Source organism: Leuresthes tenuis, unplaced genomic scaffold (assembly GCF_036924035.1).
Source record: "Leuresthes tenuis unplaced genomic scaffold, fLeuTen1.0.hap1 SCAF_9, whole genome shotgun sequence".
Classification (NCBI taxonomy): Eukaryota; Metazoa; Chordata; class Actinopteri; order Atheriniformes; family Atherinopsidae; genus Leuresthes; species Leuresthes tenuis.
In genome coordinates this window covers 22,265,099-22,285,938 of record NW_027325363.1, presented here as the reverse complement: position 1 = coordinate 22,285,938, position 20,840 = coordinate 22,265,099, and the positions used below count along the sequence as shown (strand labels likewise).

Sequence of the window (20,840 nt, the reverse complement as noted above, 5' to 3'; positions counted from 1 at the left end):
TAGAGCAGGCTGTTTATGCTAACGAAAGATAACTGACTACAAGCAGCTTCATATTTACCATTGCCAGCTGTTTTTAAAGCTAAAGTTAGTTTGCTGTTGGTATCAGTCATCTACTCTAATTCTCTCCCTGAGAGCAAACAATAAATGTATGTTAAACTTGCAATGGAATAAGTCTGAGATAGACTATCAATTATAGACATTTAACATCTAAAATCAATACATCATCAATCAGCACAATTTCTTCTCATTACTGTGCGATGAAACCATTAGACAGTGCTGTTATTAATCTTGCCACATGCCTCCCTAAGACCACATCTTGACTGACTCCACCCTGATCAGAGCCAAGCTGTGCTGGCCCAACAAGGCAGGTCCAAGTCTCAGTGGCAGTTTCTACGATCCTGCCAGAGCTCTTTCTGTCCAGTCAGCCACCTCTGAGATGCCTCATTTTGCTCCCAGGTCCAGCATTGGAAATGTGCCCTGGGTGAGCCGGACCATAAATTAGTTAAGATAACTTGAGGGCAGGCTGTGCAAGGATAACCCCCTGTGGTTATCAGCAGAGAAGAACGTGCCTGAGGGTGTGTGCTCTTAAATCTTTTACGAGTGCTGAGGCAGGCAGATCCACACATGGACTGGGGCCATCAATCAAGGCCAATGCTTACAGCTAATGGGTTATTCAAGTTTTCCAGAAAATAAAACAACACTAAATCAAGCATGAAAAGCAGTATCTGCTGACACTCTGGCTAATTTTTGTATCAAACTGCATTTGAAGTGACTAGGCTTGGTGGTCTTGTGAAGCAAGAAAACAGTTTCAGGCTGTTAAATTTGAAAGGCCCAGTCATAAACAAGGTTGCTGTCACAGGCACCCACAATAGGCTAATCATAAAATAGCTGTTAACCCTGCATTGCTATTATTAGCTCCTCTCAATCCAGACTCTTGTTTCATGTGGAGTGGATCAAATCTTAAAGAGACTTAACTCTATGACTAGTCTAAAACATATTGATTGGGGTGACTAAACTAGCATGACGGTGACCAACTGTTGCACCAAAAGCCTGAATATGACTGATATCAATCAGAGAAAATGAAAATCTAAAAGACAATTAACTGGGTTGAATGAGATTATAATTTGATTAGATTTAATTGTATTTGATTGGACTTGAATTAAGATTTACTTCCCCTGCAAACTGCCCTGAGATGAGTTTTGTTGTGCATTATTTATTTATTATATATATATATAAAATTATTTCCAATTTTAAAGGCTCTCACCATAACGTTTGAGTAATAAGACTAAATCATTGCCAACTCTACTGAATGTCTCAAATTGCTGTACTACATTATCTCTGTTTAAACATGAGTTTAATTAATTTGTGAAGAAAAGATAAGCAAAAGAAATAAAATCCCACAAGCCTCACTGTGGTCCTGAAAGCAAAAGATCAATGTTGTTCTCAACCACGCACATGAGGCAACCAAAGCCATTTATATTCATATTTGTGTATTGTCTCTATCTTTTAGCTTACCTTTTTTGAACGCATTCAGCTGTGTCAACATTGAAAGTTTAAGCCTAAATTTTCCTATATCACAAAGTATGTACATTGATTGAATTTGAGTATAGTTTATAATGTCATTCTGTTTCTTTAAGAGATTACAATCACTGTAAGTCATCGCTTATGATACTAATAACTAAATAATGGTTAAATTATTAATAAAAAAGCCAGAAAGAGTGACTTTGGTTAATGACTTGATAATGACTCGTGAACAAACTGTATTGCCTTTGTAGCGATTTAATGTGAGAATTGGCATCTGCACAGGTCCATCTTTCATAAATCTGTGGTTAGAATGTTGAGTTTACAAGCAGTAACCTAGAACCGTGGCTCACTGCACTGTTAAATCCATAAACAGAAAACAGAGGGGGGACAACAGAGAAAACCCAGACAGATCACCTACTCCTGGCTTACTGTCCTTCACGAGCAATTTAGCCCCTTTGAATCAATGCAGATTTAAAATTCACATTTAATGACACCTTTAGGCGACGCCACTTTTTGGGGCTGGGACAGTAACATCAATAATGATGTATTGCAGCGACTTGTCTTCTAAGGCTCCCCAGATATCCCTGAAAACTGTTCTGGGCTTTAGCAAAGTTGGTCATAGGCCAATGAATACACAAACGAAACCAAGAAATTGGACACTGCGGAATGTACTATCCCCTGAGAGTCTCTCCATCCCGCTGATTGGAGAGTACATCAAAAAACTGCCACAGCAAAGCAAGTATGGAAAAGATTATGTCATTATTGGTCCTCGGGATATAGGAGATGTGCAGAGCCACGGGAGCTCGGAAGTCAGGCAGACTGATTACAAACTTGGAGACTTGCCCCTGCATCGTCTTTGAAGCCTCAGCTTTACAAATCTCAGGGAGAGAGAGAAGAAGGAGAAGAAGGAGGGGTAATGCGTGAGCCATCAGAGCTGACCTGATGGAGGTGATTTATTTCTCACTGTGAGAGTTTGAGAGATGAATTATCAAAAATCCCAGCTGATCCCTATTAAAGTGCTTTTACAGTCCAACAGTGACATATTTAAACATATTTCACCATGACTTTGAAATGAAAATAAGCCTTTTTTTTTTTTACTGGAGCAATATGCAAAAATGATCCATGACTATAACCCCAGTCTAAAATTGCTGATCATGAAAAGGACAGTAGACACCTTTCAATTGCCTCAGCTAGTATAATTTTCTCTGACACTTAAACCCACCAGAGAAATGTACTGTTTCACCTCAGTGTTTAACCTTCTGAAGTTAATGGTGTTAGTATAACAATCAGTTCAACAACTTTCACATAGCACTGTTGCTGTAATCCTTTATTAATCAGTGGCAGGTGTACCCGTCTCAGCTGGTTAGCTCATACCAATGTGAAAGGCTGTCAAGCTTTGTTGTCTGTCATTGGCTGCAGAAGCCTGCAGTTTGGAACTGACTTTCCGTAATCTTACTACATCACACAGTTCAGGCGCCAAAGAAGTAAACATTGGCAGCTGGGTGCTTGTGGCTTACTAAAGGCTTTTGTCATGTCTTTATAAACAGCAGCCTGCTATCATGAAGTAACACAAATAACACGTCAAGTCACATCACGTTTTACAACTATGCTATGCATATTTTGTTAATGTTTTTGCTACATTTCCTGATACATACAGTGATTGTATAGCCTGAATTTTTACCATTCTACTCTTTACCATTTGGCAAGTTATTTCATTAGTATTAAATGAGTTGTGAAAAGCTAAATGCTTTTATATGACAAAAGTGTACCCAAAGTGTTGCGCTATTTATACTTATAACCATGTCATCAGATTGTACTACAATGCTATCTGTACATTTTTAGTGTTGTAAAGACAGAAATAAGATTGAACTGAATAGCTTGTTATTTATTTATGTGTGTGTGAACAGTGTGCTCACAGTCAATTTTTTTACTCATGTTTCAGACTGTCCTCTGGCAACTCCCTTCCCTGTGATGTAACTAAGATTTGTCCTAAAAGTTGCTAGATGTGACATTAGTTTCTTTTTTGAAGAAAATAAATAATATATATATATAATTTTTTTTTTTAAGCCACTAAGGGGTCTGAAAGGTAGCTAAATCTGGCCACAAAGTCTGTTAAGTTTTATACATTTACTACAGTAAGCATTTAAATATAGCCCCAAATCACTGCACAGAAGTTGTCTTCAAATTAAATGGATGTTGGTTTCATTGGATGATGTTGTGCTCTTAAAAAGATTTTATTGGAGCAGTTGAAATCACAATGCTTTCAAATGGCTAAACACTCAATCTTAATGGGCTTCTTTTCTATACAACAGAAACTGATAAATGTTTGAATTAGAGCAGCTTGATTGGGAATCCGGCTATATAGATACAAGTAAACGCAGAGAAAAACAGACAACAGATGTAAATGAATGAAACCAAGCAAATTGCAAATGTGGGGTGATAGTCTCATCATAATGCTAATTAACATATGATGTTGTTAATATGCAAACTAGTTTATGATATCATCTAGCTACATTGTTTCTTTTTTGACTGGCACACAAGGAACTGGTAGCTCATTCTGTGAGCCACCAGCTTGGCAAAACAGAGCTTTTAATTAAAAGGCAACACATTAAAAGAATACTATCACGCTAATGTTTTACAGGGACAATCTTGGTGTATCATGTTAGCATGCTAGCTTTGATTAACTTGTTCTAAACACAAAAATATTAGCTAGATTAGTGTTAGCTTAGAGCTAAAAAGAGTTAAATATTTTGCAATTAGCTAAATAAGTTGGTTGTTACTAACTGTGTTGGTTGTTACTAACTGTGTTGCTGTTACTGCGCAAATTTAACAAGTTTCAAAAACCTCAGTCATGATTTTACATCCATTACTGAAAATGAGAAAATGTTGCTTTTTCCACCTCAGTGTTCAGCTAATTATTATAGCATAGAAGGCCTCTAACATGGTACACCATGACACCAGCCTTACAGCTGAGGTAGTTGGTCATAAGTCATAGCATATGATCATTTAGAATTTTGATCTGAAGAAATTTAAATGTTACTCGAATCAAGAGGCAAATGGATTAACCAATTCATGGCAACCGTTACTGATTTCTCAAAAGGACAAGTTGCCCAGTTGCTAGAGAAGTCAGGGACCAAATATCATTAGGATTCCTATAAGCTTGTCCAGTTTGCCTTATTAAAGCTTTCAAGGATTGCCATGACCTGGATGACTCTACACATTCATACTATAGGTACTGAAAATTTCTAAATCTAGTTGCAATCTGTCTAATATTAAATTAGCCTTATCCAGCCACAGCATCAGCCACCAAGAGCAGGTAGCTGTGCTACACTGTCAGACATTGTCCCTGTAAAATGAGTAATGAACAATGAATGCATCACATAAAATAGTGGCATCATATCTCTCTCTTGCCTGTAATGATTTTCTCGTTGTTGGCAAGGTGATCTATCTATAGATATACATATATATATATAAATAAGATAGTAGGCCTAGGGGTGTGACGAGATCTCGTGCCAAACTCGACGATATTTCTCGTCGCGTTAAAAATCTGTCTCGCGAGATTTGTGAGCTATCCAAACTTCTATTTGTGACCTGTGGGGGCAGTAATGCGCCTTTTCTACGTCTCGCCTGCCAGAACCTAAAGAAGGAGAAGGAAAAGAAGAAGAGGAGAAGCAGCAAGCAGCAGCCAGAATGACATTGGAAAATATCAGTATTACCGTTGAAGATGCAACTTGGTTAAATAAAAGTCTGTTGGTCCAGTCATATATTTTGTCATGGTAGTTTTCTTAAAAGTCTCGTCTCATTCTCGTGAACCCAATACCGTGTTTGGTCTCGTCTCGTGAGCTGAGTGTATCGTCACACTCATAATACATACATATATACTTATACATATACATGTGTACAACAGGAATAAAAATGTTCACGTCACAGTTTCACTCTAGTATGCATTATGGTATTATGAATTCCATATTTTTGCTGGCATATTTTGCCAAGCTGCCTTGTTATTGAAAGTAAATTTACCTCTCAAGAATTTTTTGGTTGGAGATATTGACAGATTCTGGATTTACACTGTTTTTTTTTAGTTATAGAAATCACAGTGTCATTGTGAGCTTCAATACATGACAGTATGTGGTCGCAATAGTCGAGCCTTTCCGTGTGTGCTGTAAAGTTAGTTTTTGTTAGAACAAACTCACAAGGAAAATACTGCACAAGCTGGCCAACATGTCAGGGCTATCTGATAGTTTGTTGAATTCTTTAAGTATTTTCTTTTTTTTTTTAATCAAACACAAAGTTGCCCTTCTGCATTACTGGGTCACATATCTACATATTTGAAGTGTCTGTCACGAGGAGTACTAAAAATACAGCAGTCATCAAGTTCAAATGCTGATGCAGCATGAAGACATCACTGCCTGCATGAAGCCTCCACAGAAGAAACATTTCCTCAGATGTATTTGAATAAGACATGATGCCAGTTTATTTTTGTCACTTCCCCCACCACAGACTGTTGGCAAGCAACAGAGTTGTGACTAAACCTCTTCCAGTTTTCATATTAGGCACAGAAAAAAATAAATAAAACAAAGCTTTAGTCTGTTGCAATTCAGATTGGACTGAATTAGTTAATTAAGTGTTAATATATAAAGTATTAACAATTTCACACACACGCAGAGGGCGATATTGTGAAAGACAGCAGGGGTTTACCACCAGGAGAGAGATTCCACTTGTGAACTTGATAGATGTGCATCTAAATTCCTGTTCCCCACTTTATGCAGGTACACTTGTCTATTGCTGCAGTTTCAGCTCCAGCTGTTCGATGTTAAATAATAAATAGCAGTAGCATAGGCCCATTTCTCACGAAAGCGTCCACGACCAACGATCTCTGTAAGGCTCTTGACTCTTAGATTCTCTCCAAACCGCTTTAAATGTGGATGATGTTCCATATTATGCTGACAAAAATGTTCTTATTTTTCAGGTCTGGACTCTGTGTTGCCGGTCTGTTTGAAACACAGCTGAGGAAGAGAAAAGAGGAGTGGTAACCTGTCATGGAGAATGCCATTGTTAGGTAGCCCACCCAGTATGCAGTGTGGCCTTCCAATTCGAGCATCCCCAGTGGTGCCGTGATCTAGTTCTAACTGTGGGTGAGCATCCGGAATCTTATTAATTCATATTATTGTATGAATCCTCAGACTTTTTGGTAATAGTGTTATTTAAATGGTACTTTGGTACAATTTTGAACACTAAAGTACAAACTATCAGAAATCCTTGCTTAGAAAGATTAAGCCTTGGTCCTTTTATACCCAATCCTGACACCCTCATCTGTGACTGATTGATTTCATAATGTTGTTGCTTCTGTATTCAATAAGCCTTCCTGTCTTTCAGATTGCAGATTTTTTAGAAAATGTTGATTTTCTTTTTTGTTAAGAAAAAAATTAATTTAATGTTTTTAGTTTTTTTAGGGCATTAGGAGTACTACTCAGCCTTTGAAAACTGTTTAGTTTACATTGTATGTGGATTGTCATGAGCTTTGAGAAGCCTGACAAAATGATCTTGTTCAAACAATGTAAGGTGAATGGAAATGGTAGAATATAATAATAATGATAAATAATGTACATTTGTCTGATTCACATTTCTTTATAGCAGTTTTTCAATAGATTGCTTAAGACTTCCCTTGCTAGTGAATTAAAACCCAGCTTGTGAGTGCATATCTTATGGAAAGATTATGCTCTATACCACCAATAAAGTTCAAGAGAGTGACAGAATGATCACCAAGGTGCATTTTAGCTGATCTGCTGGCCTTTTTATGGTTTCTCTGGGCAGATGTTCTGATGTCTGATGAGGGAAAGTAACAGGCTGGAATCAACGAGGTTGGAGACAATCATTTTTAGTGGAGAATATTCTTTAATACTGTGCACAGGGTTAAAAAGACTACATTCCTAAAATGTAAGACAAAATAAAAGAAACTAGTTCCTTTTTATAACAAAGATGTAAGTGCAAAACGACACATCTGTCTTGAGGTTCAGAAAAAAAACATTCACACTTTAGGCTTAGGTATTAGTGGTGTATTTATTTAGAACACTCAATAAAACATAATTGACATTATGCTAATCCTCAAAATACTGTCACCTTTCCCTGCAGTGAAAGCAGGAACACTGTGGGAAACATGATGATTTGTTTTCTCATGTGCAAACCTGAAATGAATACGGCAAACACCTGAGGCCACATTTCCCAGATTATCTCTGTTTTCTCCTTTGTCTAATTGAGCAGATCACTTAATAACTACACTTCTCCAATTATGGCTCGGCATAATTCCAAAAGTCTATTAAATATTAGGATAGATGGACACCTCTGAGAGTGTAATTGAGCAATGGAGCACAGGGAGTAGACATGTCCACCCATCCATCCATACTCTTCTGCTTATCCATGTCTGGGTCTCAAGGGCAGCAGCCTGAGCAGGCCTGTCAAGACTTCACTCCAAGCACCTCACCATGCTTATCCAAATGGACCTGGAGGTGTTCTTTTCAGTATGCCCTAGATCTGAAAGGCATCAGTGCTATCCTTGACAGATGCCAAAAAGCATACATAGTTTCCCTATAACTAAAAGTACAGTTAGAATGCCCTAATCAAACAAAAACAGCAAGACAAATATGTCAGGTCACATGTACATCCAAGTTTTTGCCTCTAAAGTCACATAACATTGTTTACAATTCATTTTATGACATCAGCTCCTTAAATTTGAGGTGGTTTTAAAATTGATGCCATCCAAACAGAGCAGCATAATCAAATGCCCCTTTTTGCTCAGTTTGGCGTGGTCTCTGAGATCAGTAATATGCGATCCACTGTATGAAAACCTTAGTCTGAGGATCATCCCCTTTATAAAGAGGAAAAACAAAATCAGATTTCCATATGTTTTTGTTAGAGGCTAAAGAAAGGTTAATAAGATAGACCAGTCTGGACCTGCCTAAGAGTTTGGAGGATATGTGCACCTTTGATTCTTAAATTGGGTGGACAATAAAAGGTTGATTTACCAAAGTGGATTATTTGAGCGAACGACGGAAGTGGTCTCAGATATAAAGTTAAGAGAATCAAACAATGAACAACAAGAAATTGAATGCTTATCAAAACAGCCAACCATTTCAACCGTAGATTTTTGAGCAAGTTCAGTGTTATTTATTTTTTCATTTATTGATTTATTGCTTTTCCAAAATTCCACTGGATTATTTAAATCACTGAAGTTTCTGAAAGTTGTGGAGCTCCCTGAAAGCATCCAATCTGAAATAAGATTTGTTTTTCTAGCCTTTACACATGCCAAATTGTGTTTGGAATTTGATCATTTCGGAATGAACTATGTATTGTTTCTGCCTTTGACTCAAATTTCTTATGGGAGCATGTTCATTGACTATGCTAATGCAAACATCATAAAATAAATACCATACATTCTCCTCATCAGCAATATTCAGCAAGATTTGACAGAGTTATAAAGTAATGAGCCCCCCACCCAGTCCCAAAAGTTCAACCACACCCTTAAGAGGTTTATTTTCACGACTTGCAATGGCAATTTTATTTCACTGGCCGCAGCTCACAAATTATTGCCAAAAGAGATAGAAATCTCGGTTACAATGGTGCACAAGAATGCGTCTATGTAAAAATATAAGGGCGTAGGTTACCAGTTTGCTTTCTCAAATGTGTTTTATAGCTTTATTTTTTCCAAGCATGTTAAATGTAAAAAAGTCTACAACAAAGGAAATCATTATCTCCCAAAGACTCAGTATTTCTTAACAGCAGGAGATGCCTTGTTTGTGGTCCAAATGCTTTTCCTGAATTGTTATGAAACAATCTGTAAATTCCTGCCTAAAGGGCAGTTTGGCAGGCTTTCCTTGCCACCATTTAAGACTTGGGTCTTTAGTATATTCCTATCTACAGAAAATACATAGAAATTAAACTGGAAGGGATCCCAGGCAAGACTGGGGATTTGAGCTAAAACATTGATCTTTAGAGGCACATGCATAGAGTCCCTGCTAAACATCAATCCAAACTGAATCTAAACTAATTCACATGCAGGACTGTGAATGTCAGTGCATCATTTCTGTGATCCTTTCCCTGCCTATAAATCATTCTCAAACATACTTTTAATTTAGGCTAACCACATAAAAACAAGTGATTAGCACGGGGACCATATCTAGCTAACCTTTTTGTAATAAGCTGTGATTTAGCTAAAAACCTAAAGTTAACAAAAATCAACATTAAACTAAATTTAACATTCGATATACAGGGGTTTTATTGAAAAAAAAAAAAGTCAGCTTGAAACATTGTCAGATGGAACAGCAAGTCATGTTACTAGCTTAACTCATCTTATTTACTTAGAGTGGATAATAGATTATTTAGATAATAGGCTAGCAACAGCTAACTTGGTTAGCTGAGTGATTCATGTTAACTGTTATTGATTAGGATGCTAAATCAGGATTTCTACCATTGTAATATTATTCTACCCATCTACCAAGCCTGAGTTGACCCTCCAACTGGCCATCATTTTTTCATTTTCCCATTAATTGTTTTACTATGAAAACATGATAGAAACAGCTTCTTTCTTGGTCCTGCAAGTGAAAGAATTGTGTCCCAACACGCATCTAAATTACAGATTTGAATAAGCAAATAGCAAATAAGACATTACAGATACGAATGAATTAAAATGATAAATAACAACACTACCTTATATATAAGAACTACTCAATACATAATGATAATAGCTGAAAATATGCAGTTCTTGTGTTCCATCTGAACCACACATAGGGGCTTTAGAGCGAGTGGCTACTGCTACATTAGGAATCTGTGCTCCACAGATCCACCTTATGACTAGAATATTGTTAAGTATGTCAAGACCAAATACTTGTTGCTAGTGTCATGGCTTCTTTACATGATCACATGGTCTGACAGTTATTTCATGAAACAAGGCTGTACCCCAAACCAACTTTCCTGAAGGCAACAGTCAGAGGTTTCTTTTCCGTGGCAAACCAGTCAGTCAGCATGTGTGGCTGGTTAAATGACCCTTTATTTCAAAACTCCAGCAAATTATGTGACTGCTTTCATCATGAGCACCATTACATACAGAGCAACCTTGAGTATATACAACATTACCATCCATGTTTTACTGTGGGACTGTCTCATTAATATCTGATTCATTCCACTGCAATTATATTTTTGAAAGGTGAGCTGTTTTGGAGTCAGAAGGAGAATCTGCCACACTGTCAACCTGCAGTCTGGTAACATCGCCACCTGCCATTTGGCCATTGAATAGTTTTATTACTGGGCATGATGTCACCAAGACTTCATTAACACTGATGAGCTCTTCGTATTGGCAGAGGACCTCCTTTAGTGGCTTTGACCTTACTTTAGTTAGTTGTTGGTTTTTATTTAGTTAGATTCTGTTTGGATGTTATAGCATTCAGCTCCATCATCTCATTGTACTTCTTGTACTACCTTGTATTACTGGCACATATGGAACAAATATTATTTTTGCTTTTAGATTTGAAGGCAGAAATAAACTGTCCTATTCAGTTATTTTTAGTTTCATAAAAGTCAGGTTCATCATATGTCGTTGCTAAAGCAACAAATGGTCTTCCCATTTGTGTTTGCAAATATATGCACAAATGTATGCATATGATCAAAACTGATTTTGATCTCTTGCAAGGTTCTCATTGTGCATTTCACTTAAATCTTTTGTTATAAAATACATAATCACACCATCCTTTTTTTCCAGGTAATGCCGAGCCAAACAACCAATCCTGGAGATGCCGAAGAGAAGAGATATTCTTGCCATCGTATTGATTGTGTTACCCTGGACTCTGCTCATCACTGTTTGGCACCAAAGCGCTATAGCTCCACTCCTCGCCATCCGCAAGGGTACGCACTCCACTTGCAATATCACACTTGAAGCAGGTCCTTGAACCTAACACAGCACTTTAGTTTTAGACAACAGGCTGTTCATGTAGAGGCACTCATGAGCCATGACCACAAGCTTTATCAAAGCTCAATAACACTTGTGCAGTCATTGCAAACCTCATCAGAGCAGATTGTTTATGTACACAATGAAGACTTAGAAGTTACCATCACACAACCACTCTGATAAATCATTTTGATTTCATATACTCAGTCACTTGAATTGTGTAACTATTTCTAATTTGCATGTATTTTTTTCGATGTTAATAACAACATGCCCACTGCAGTACAAAAACATGTCCTATCACAACTTAACCACCCACATGCCTATGCACATCCATCCATGAATAAAAATGTGCCTCCTTGATCAGCTTAATGGAGTACCCTGTGTCCATGGGTAATATCATGTTTGCACACCAGTCTGAGCCATTAATACAAACTCAGAGGTTTACCGATCATCTCCAGAGACCACAAACCAACAGTTTAAAATGTCAAGTATGCTGCAGAGTAAACACACCCAAATTAGAGCGAAACCAAATCGATGAGGCTGTTTGCTCTTTTCACGCAGTGTCACGAGGGCAAACAGGGGTTAACAAACAAACCAGGCTTAGTGAAATGACCCAAGGCAGCTTGTAATGATGATACACACATTGTCTGAAGCCATTTGCTTTTACAAGTGATCTTCGGACAGCAGTATTCTGATTCCCTCAACAAATAGCAAACCTAGTGGTAAAGGTGTTGACAATTAAGAGCAGCTGAGTTATTTTATTGTCTCATGGGATACACAGAAGACACAATTAACTAGAAAATCATTTGAAAGAATAGCTTTTGGCCTGTACTATCTGACCAAACTCTGCCCACAGGCTTCCTTTTGTGTGCTCCCAAAAGAGAAGCTAGAGATTTCTTTTGGCAGCGTGCTGCCTGGCATCCTCTGCTGAACATCTGGCTATCAGCAGATTGCCTTAATCTTTGAGCTGCTGAAAAATCCTCTCCACATTGGAGGTGCGAATGAAGCGTGAGCAGAGTGACAAAGACCGTCATTAGCTGTGGCACAGTGAAACGGAATTAACAACCTTGATGGTTCTATAATATATGCTGTTCACCATGAACAAACTTTTTCGGACAAATTGTCACAGTGATAACCACTGGAATACACTTTAAGTGTGTGCAAGCCTTGAATAGCAGACTTGTGACAGCCTTCAAAATTAGCTGTATTTTCTTTAACACAGACAGACAAGCATTGTGAGTTCTGTTTAATAACCTTTATTGCAAAAGCACACACTGCAGATTCAGGACAAAAACAACAACAACAAAGGAGATTTCTGAAGGACCTTTCTGAAGACTCACATAATTTAGCAATAAAGAGTAACTCAATATTGGGTTCGTATCACAATAGTCTGCTGGAGAAATTGAGGGGTGAAGGCAGAGGATGAGTGAGTCTGTGGTGGAGTCTGGACATAAAAAGAAGACATGCTGACATACAGCCCAAAGACAATGCTTTGGGAATAGCAGGGCTCATCTTTTCCTTCCCTCGTCTTGCACTGTCTCTCTATCCGTCAGCTGTGTTATCCTCTCACGGTGCCTGCTTTCACTTTTTGCAGCCTGTCACCACCTAGTAAAAGAGATCTTTATCATTCCAGAGAGGCTTGCAGTCCACCACCACCGACTCTCAGGTACACTTTACCCCCATTGGGTTTAAGTCACCTGAGGCAAATATACAAAGAGCAGCTCAAGGTTGCACTAATGCCTTACATGTCTTCTTATCACCCATTCTGCAGATGAAGGTGCAGAGGGCAAGAGGGAGGCAGCTGGCCAAGCCCAGGACTCCAAAGAATACTGTGCCTCGGATAAGGACATTGTAGAGGTGGTGAGGACAGAGTATGTGTATACGCGGCCTCCACCCTGGTCTGATGTGCTGCCAACAATCCACATCATCACCCCCACATATAGTCGACCCGTGCAGAAGGCAGAGCTGACACGGTTAGCAAACACTTTCCTCCATGTTCCCAACCTGCACTGGATCCTGGTGGAGGACTCCCAAAGGAGAACGCCTCTTGTCACACGGCTCCTCCGAGAGACAGGGTTAAACTACACCCACCTCAATGTGGAGACACCCAGGAACTATAAGCTGCGGGGTGACACTCGGGACCCCAGAATCCCCAGAGGGACCATGCAGCGAAATTTGGCCCTGCGGTGGCTGAGGGAGACCTTCAATGCCAACAGCAGCCAAGCCGGAATTGTGTACTTCGCCGATGATGATAACACATACAGCCTGGAGCTGTTTGAGGAGGTTAGTGCTGGAATACAGTGTCATTGCTGCTGCTCAGCCAAATTGCTTTTATGCTTTTGCACAAATACACTAAGACTGGGACTTAGAATGTCCTACACCATTTCCGGGGCTTTGATGCTTCAGTAGGAACATGACAGTTACTCATGTTGTTAGTCTGATGTTCTATGCAGATATAAAACACAAGGCTGCATACAGGTGACAGAAGGAAGATGTGGAAGCTATTCCAGTTTAAAGGTCATTTGTAAAACTCATGGTAGGTTTATGATAATGCACTTGAAATTTTGTAGGTTGAAAAAAAAACATTTTTATTTCCTTTTGACATTTGCATTGTTATGTGTAAGCCCATCACATGGTCACAAGCCATTGTCTTAGTAACAGTGCTGGTAAAGCTAGACTTGAGCTGTGCATAGTTCAAATGAAATGTCCTTGTCTGTGAAAAATGTTGCTTATTTTTTCTTAATGAATAACACTGCATTACTTTATAGAGTACATATTATGAAAAAAAAGGAGAAAAGATTTTTTTTCTTTGCCTGAGCACATATGTAAGGGCACTAGAGACTCAACAGCTCTGGTATAACACAAGTATGCTCTTTTGTTTTTGGGCCACCTAGGTCTGAAAATATATCAGTCAGTGATCCATATCGATTTGCAGGGGGCTCAGACTTCTTTGTTAAGCTAAAACCATGCACTGAGCTTCACACATTAACTGATCTCTTCTCATTTACACAGAGCAGATAACATTGTTGAATCAACTCCCAGCCTCAAAGGATATAAGGGCCAAGCTGAGAGCCTTAATTCTTTTTGGGACAACGTTCAAGCATTAGCAATAAAACCTGTTATTGAGTGCAACCAAGTTTTGTGAAACTGTTTTGAACAACATGGCAAGTTCAACGTGTGACTTTATTGTGAATAAAGAACAAGTAGCTGCCTGCATACTACCATTTTTAACCGATCATCCGACCGATCAAAGCTGGGTCTGATGGTAGGGGGACCTTCAAAGGCATAGTTAAGTCAAAAGCTACTCAGAAGGGGGATTGTGATGGGTTGTGGCAAGGAGACTGTGCCTAAATGAGGGATCAGTATATACTGTCTGTAGTTGAATGGCTGATGAAGGATATATAGGTGTTCGAGAAATATTTTGGTATGTGATTCACTGAGTATTAGCAAAGTTAGCATGTTAGCTGAAAATGTACCTTTGGTAATATGGCTTACAGATGCTTTGCAGTGTGTGGATAACTTATATACTTCAATGTGCCTGTCGCTGCTGGTGTGACCTTGGAGATCATGGTTTTATCCTTTAAGAAATGCAATTGCTTGTAAAAAATCAATTTATTCTTTTTGTGTATGGCAGTATGAAGTCAGTTTGCTTTGTGTGTCAGTGTGAGCTCTCAGGTTAGGTTCTGTACCCTTCGCCTTCGAATATATTAGTATAACAGTCATTTATGTCCCAATATATATTTGCATGTTAGCAAAATCTGTCCATCGATCCTAAATAAACACCCCACAGAAAGGAAGGATGGAAAGGTGTGGCATGGCTCACTCTGTCTCCAAAAAGTGCCTGCTGTCAACAGAGGTGGCAAAAACAGGCTTGAGAAGAGTGCAAAGGATGTCACAGACGTTTCATTGTGACTTAAAAAACTGTGTCAAGTGAAGAGAAAAGGAATAATGCGCCTCATTTAATTCTCATTGCATAAGCGTTTGGTTTTTAGTAACCATGAATTTCTGATTAAAAATTAAACATTTAAAGACCGGTTTTATGTTAAGTATCTTGACAACAGACAAATCTTTGGAGTGCTGAAACATTCAGGTGAGCCTTTCCACAACACATATGCAACATTTGCAGATATTGAAGCTTAACCTGACCACTGAACTATTTACAAATTTGTACATAATTATCTTTTTGCTGATTTGTAAATGCAACATTAACCTTTCTAGCCTAAATATAACCGTAATAATTGTATCATCCACTCAAAGATGTTGCCACATACGCACAATAATAAATACAAAATCATTTCCAGTTTCCAGCTCCGTCAGTGTAATGTTTTATTGTGGCTCATGTAGCTTTGATATTAACTTAAATTTTAAGTACATCCAACAAATTTCTTAAAAGACAAAGTTGTCTAAGTCGCAACTATAAATACTTATTTTCATAAGCCAGTTTCTTAGCTCTCACAGTCAGGGATCCGGAGCTGGTGGAGAGAAGTTTGGGCACGTAATCAGTGCATCTCAGGCCATCCATCTTGACATCAGCCGAATTACCTGAGCGGACACGGTCTAGGTCCTCCGAGTATTAGCCTCAAGTCTTGTTAGTAGTGCAGACGGCGTATGTGGTAAATGGTGCACCTTGTATTGACGGGGCCTGTCATTACTTTTCTCTGGGAATCGGCCAAAGTGCTCCGTCTCCCTCAGAGGCCCTCCATCAACCCCAACATGCCTATTTATGGGCCAGAGTAACAGCGCTGAGGGGCAGAGAGAGTGAGTTGAGGAGAAGGAGAGATGGAGATGGAGATGGAAAAAGAAGGAGAGAAAAAGAGAAGGTGACAGCCAGATAGACAGAAACAGTAGTAGATGTTAAGTCAATATGCTGCAGGCCTCTAAAGGTAGATGAATAGGCGACTCCTCGTGTGTGGGCTCACATCAGACAGAAGCCTATTTTAGTTCGTATGGAGATGGATTCTTACAAAATTCTAGAGATTATAATAGCACGGGACTCAATCTTGCCAACCTCTTAGCTCTCCAGTTGTTGCCAAAACTGAAAAGTTCTGCCCCTTTCTATACTGACAGCTATGTCTGGGTTTTAGATGTAGCGACAGTCAACAATGGCTCCTTTTGACAACGGATTAGTTAAAGCCAGTGTAACGCTAATGACAAAGTTTATGTGTTATGTGACAGTAGCTGCTTAAAACATGTTATAAGCCCAAGAACTGTGTTTTATTTAATTGTGAAGTTAAACTGTTAAAAAGGTTTTCATCCATTTTCTGCTCAGGAGTGTGAGAGCAGATTAGAAATTAGAAATTCATGATGGAGGAAATGTGCATATTTGTGAGAGAGAATTTGCAGGTCTTGGGCTGTCTACCTAAAATGGAAAGAAATAATGAGAAAAAGAAAAACTGTCTCACTTTGTGAAAAGTAAAGCTGAAATGTGGCACCACTGCAGCAGATCTGGCAACACACCAATAGTGCCTGCAGCCCATTGCAGAGCTACAAGGACAACACACCTCAGGAGAGAATGCCATGTGAACTGAATATATCCTCCCTCACTGGTGTGCTCTCGCTGCACCGAGATACGTCTGCTTAACAATCAGCAGTAAAGGACTCTACCGCCATGAGCACAAGTTTCCCAATTTAACAATGCTGGTAACTCAGTCCATAGCTGGAGGGAGACGGACATATTTAAAATGTGAGATCGAAGCAGTTTGCTTTGTTGTTTACTTACACACCCAATCCTTGTAACTGTCTGATGCACAAAAGTTCACTCAAAACTTGATTGGTCAGCTGATTGGTTAGCAGAGCGCAGAGAAATGCTTGCTCTTTGTTCAAGGTGTGCCACACTAACTACTAAGGCAAGCAACCCTGGTTTCATTCTGAAGTAGGTAATAGGTGGAAATATTTGGGTGGATTTCAGGTTGTTCGGGGGCAGTGTCTATCATGAAATCACTCCCTTTGATGAATACTTCAGGATTTGTCTTTGATCGTCTTTTTCATGCAGATGGAAATGTTATGTATGACACAAAGAATGATGGGGACTAATATGAAAAAAAAAAACTTTTCTCTGTGCTTTAGTGCCTATATTTGGGTGTCTGATGTCACTACCAACCCAAAAACACAAAAATAAGGCAACCCTGGCACGTTTTGGGACCCTATTCATTTATATCCTTTTATATTAGATAATGCTAACAGCTTATGTCATGAAGATCTTCGAGGGAGTTATTGCTGTTACTTGTTGAAAGATTACCATTTTTGTCATGACATAACTTTGTTAATAGAATGCTTTCTAGTTGAATGGTTACTTTCTGTCATTTGAACAACCTGCAGGTGTGTTTTCATCAGTCCTCTCCTCACTCGTTTGCTGCATTGAACACCAACGTTACAATTTTGGCATGTTTCTGACAAAGATGTAGATCTCCACGTACAGTTGTTTAATGACGCTGACATATACAACATGTTTAAACGCAGTAATTAATGGTACATGTGTAATGCGGTTGATGAGAAAGCATTGTTTACTAGCACCTCTTGCTTACTAACTTGTGCTACACTGCTAAATAATTTTCCCCTCTAATTATATATGAATCTATAGTGTTTTTGGCATAACTGGAGGAATAGCTTCATATAATAATAGCTTCATGGGTGCCCAGGTAATGATCTGCATTAATTATCCAAGCCTCATATGGAATGTTTAGCTTTTCTTCCAAAAACAAATTAAAAGAATTCTCTGTTTTTGCTCTCCAAATGTGCCAGTATTACCATCGTCATCTTTCGATCATTTGAAAATGTATTTATTTCTAAGCTATGTCTGACCCCTTTTTATGCATTTGAAAATGTAAAGTTGATTTGAATTAAATCACAAAAGAAACGATACAAATATGACATGAATTATATGACTACACGTACATATTTTGGTATTTTACAGGAAACTGACTACCTTTTACGCACGACAAATTTATATAGCTCTTTTTGATGCTATACATTCTGTGCTTTTTTCTGTCACCCACTCATAGACCCACTGATCGTACCACATGGACACTTAGAGGTTCAGTAACATGTCAAAGAACACTTGAGCGTGTGGATGAGACAAGCCATTGTTCTAACCACCGTTTACTGGGCATCCCAATAACTTAATAGGAACATATAATACTATCTGGACTGTGACACCATTGGTGGATTTTCAGATGCTTAGCAGCGAGAGTGGAAGACTCCCATTTCTGTTGTCTCCTCTGTACCCTCAAGGGCTGCTTACTGTACACGAATGCTTGCCTTCTTTTTCTGTTCCAATTTGGGTCTCTTTTTTTGTTGTTGTTGTTTAATTCCAGTTGTCACTGCTTCAACACTCAAACATGGGACTATGTCTCTGTAGGCCTCTCGCTAACTGGAACAGGAAACAGAGCTTAACTGCACACGTTGGCATGCATTCCCAAACTGTAGCAACTCTGAACAAGCCACTGTGTACGACAAACATCCCACTCAGAATGGAGCTGGGGAAAGTTGGTTGCATTTTCATTTGCTGGACTGCCAGAAAAAGAGGGATTTGTGTTGTTTCACTCCGGCTGATATTCCCTCCAGAAGCAGCGGGCAGAATGCTCATTTTCACATTTTCAGTGGGGATTGGAGAGCAACAAACCTCTTGACTCTGCCTGCAAAAACACAGATTTACTTCTTTCCTTCTTGTTTGAAGTTGCATCTGTGAGGGATGCAGTGCAGGTGACATCTTGGCTTGACGATAGCTAGATTTACTTTGGGCCAGACTGCAATAGAATGTTCACATAGGAGGCGTTGGTGTAGGAAAAAGGCAGGGGAGAAACTGGGCATTGCTAACAAAGCATGTGGGAAATGGAGCAGACAGAAAAGCGATGAGTTGCGTGATGCCTGCAGAAAACTATGTTCCTCTGTATAAAAGAGAGCACACATGCATGTGTAAACTCCTCCCTTTAGTCTCACTATTCAAACAAAGAGATCATTAAGATATACTCGCATTGTTGTTTTCCAAGAAACTCCAGTCCACGGGTCCAAATAGACCCACAACTCCATCATGCTGTTCAATATTCCCCCTCTGACCACTCAGCATACATATATATATATATATATATATATATATATATATATATATATATATACATCGATATTTTTTACATGCTGATTACTTGTTCCATTATCTTACTGGGCATTATAGAGACTCTGGCACGCACCTTTATTTTGAACAGACCCTTCACTTGAGAGGTATCATTATTTCTGCTCCACTGAGTTTGATTAAACGACTCTGCTGTTTCTAAACCTTCTTCTACCCTCATTAGAAAAACGCACTTCTTATGACTACCAGTTTCTCTTGCCAGAGTGGCAAAAACTCACCAAGCATCAGACAAAAGAGAGGGCGGCATAATCATTTGATCCAAGAAGATTAAAGGACAAAAAAGGGGGGAAAAAGAAGAGAGGATAGGGCTTCTCTACCTTAAAGAATCTTCTCAGCCAACCAGCAACCACAGCCACTTGCTCTAATGGCTTAGCTTCTTCAAACCCTCTTGGCTCTGTCCGTGTTTACTCTCTTTAAAGATGGCTGTGCCTCATTATCTCATTGTAGGGCAGCTGTTGAACAGCATGTGTCATCTGCCTTCATCTAACAGTGTGTCAGCTGCACTGGGTACAGCAGTGCGGTCAATATTCACCATCTTTCAGAATAAATCATAGCAGCAGCTCTAAGAAGCCTCTGTCCATGCTCTGCTGCAATGCTGCCTGCTGAGGCACCAATACTGTCACGCTGTCATGTAAGCTTTTTCCGATCCCTAATTTGCTCACTTCCCTCCATTTCTCTCGTCTACTCTTCTCTTGCCAGATGAGATCAACACGGAAAGTTTCAGTGTGGCCTGTGGCCTTTGTGGGCGGCCTGCGCTATGAGTCCCCCAAGGTGAATGCAGCCGGAAAGGTCTACGGGTGGAAGACAGTGTTCGACCCCCATCGGCCCTTCGCCATTGACATGGCTGGCTTTGCCATCAACCTGAGGCTCATCCTCTTCAAGCCACAGGCGTATTTTAAGCTCCGGGGGGTGAAAGGAGGCTACCAGGAGAGTAGTTTGCTCCGAGAACTCGTAACACTCAACGACCTGGAGCCAAAAGCAGCCAATTGCACTAAGGTAACAGCCGTTTGTAAGATTCTTGGATTTGAAGCAGCTTACATTATGCCATCTGCTGGACTGTTTGTGAGAATGTGTAAATCCGTGTAAAATCTGGAGATCAAAGAAACCCTACGCTGCACACTGCTTTCCGTAAAGAGACACAAACCAGACAGGTTGGGAACCATTTTGTTCCTCTTCAGTAAAACATTTTATTTCACATGCTCAATGTATTCATCTGTAATATGAAATATTACAAAATCTTAAGCTAATGAG

At 39.2% G+C, this 20,840-nt stretch overlaps 2 protein-coding genes across 3 annotated transcripts in view; one reads left to right on the top strand and one right to left on the bottom strand.

The window, feature by feature from the left end:
- The window catches only part of LOC140314580 (beta-galactosidase-1-like protein 2), a 363,608-nt gene that overhangs the window by 316,907 nt on the left and 25,861 nt on the right, over nucleotides 1-20,840 (bottom strand). The window lies entirely within an intron of this gene.
- The window catches only part of b3gat1a (beta-1,3-glucuronyltransferase 1 (glucuronosyltransferase P) a), an 82,519-nt gene that overhangs the window by 58,159 nt on the left and 3,520 nt on the right, over nucleotides 1-20,840 (top strand). The window contains exons 3-7 of one of the 2 annotated variants that reach the window (XM_072392851.1): nucleotides 6,494-6,659; nucleotides 11,276-11,418; nucleotides 13,056-13,127; nucleotides 13,233-13,744; nucleotides 20,289-20,585. In XM_072392851.1, the coding sequence (XP_072248952.1) occupies nucleotides 11,307-11,418; nucleotides 13,056-13,127; nucleotides 13,233-13,744; nucleotides 20,289-20,585 (993 nt within the window). In that variant the 5' untranslated portion in view covers nucleotides 6,494-6,659; nucleotides 11,276-11,306. The remainder of the gene's footprint in view (nucleotides 1-6,493; nucleotides 6,660-11,275; nucleotides 11,419-13,055; nucleotides 13,128-13,232; nucleotides 13,745-20,288; nucleotides 20,586-20,840) is intronic. The other variant, XM_072392852.1, reaches the window with a different exon arrangement.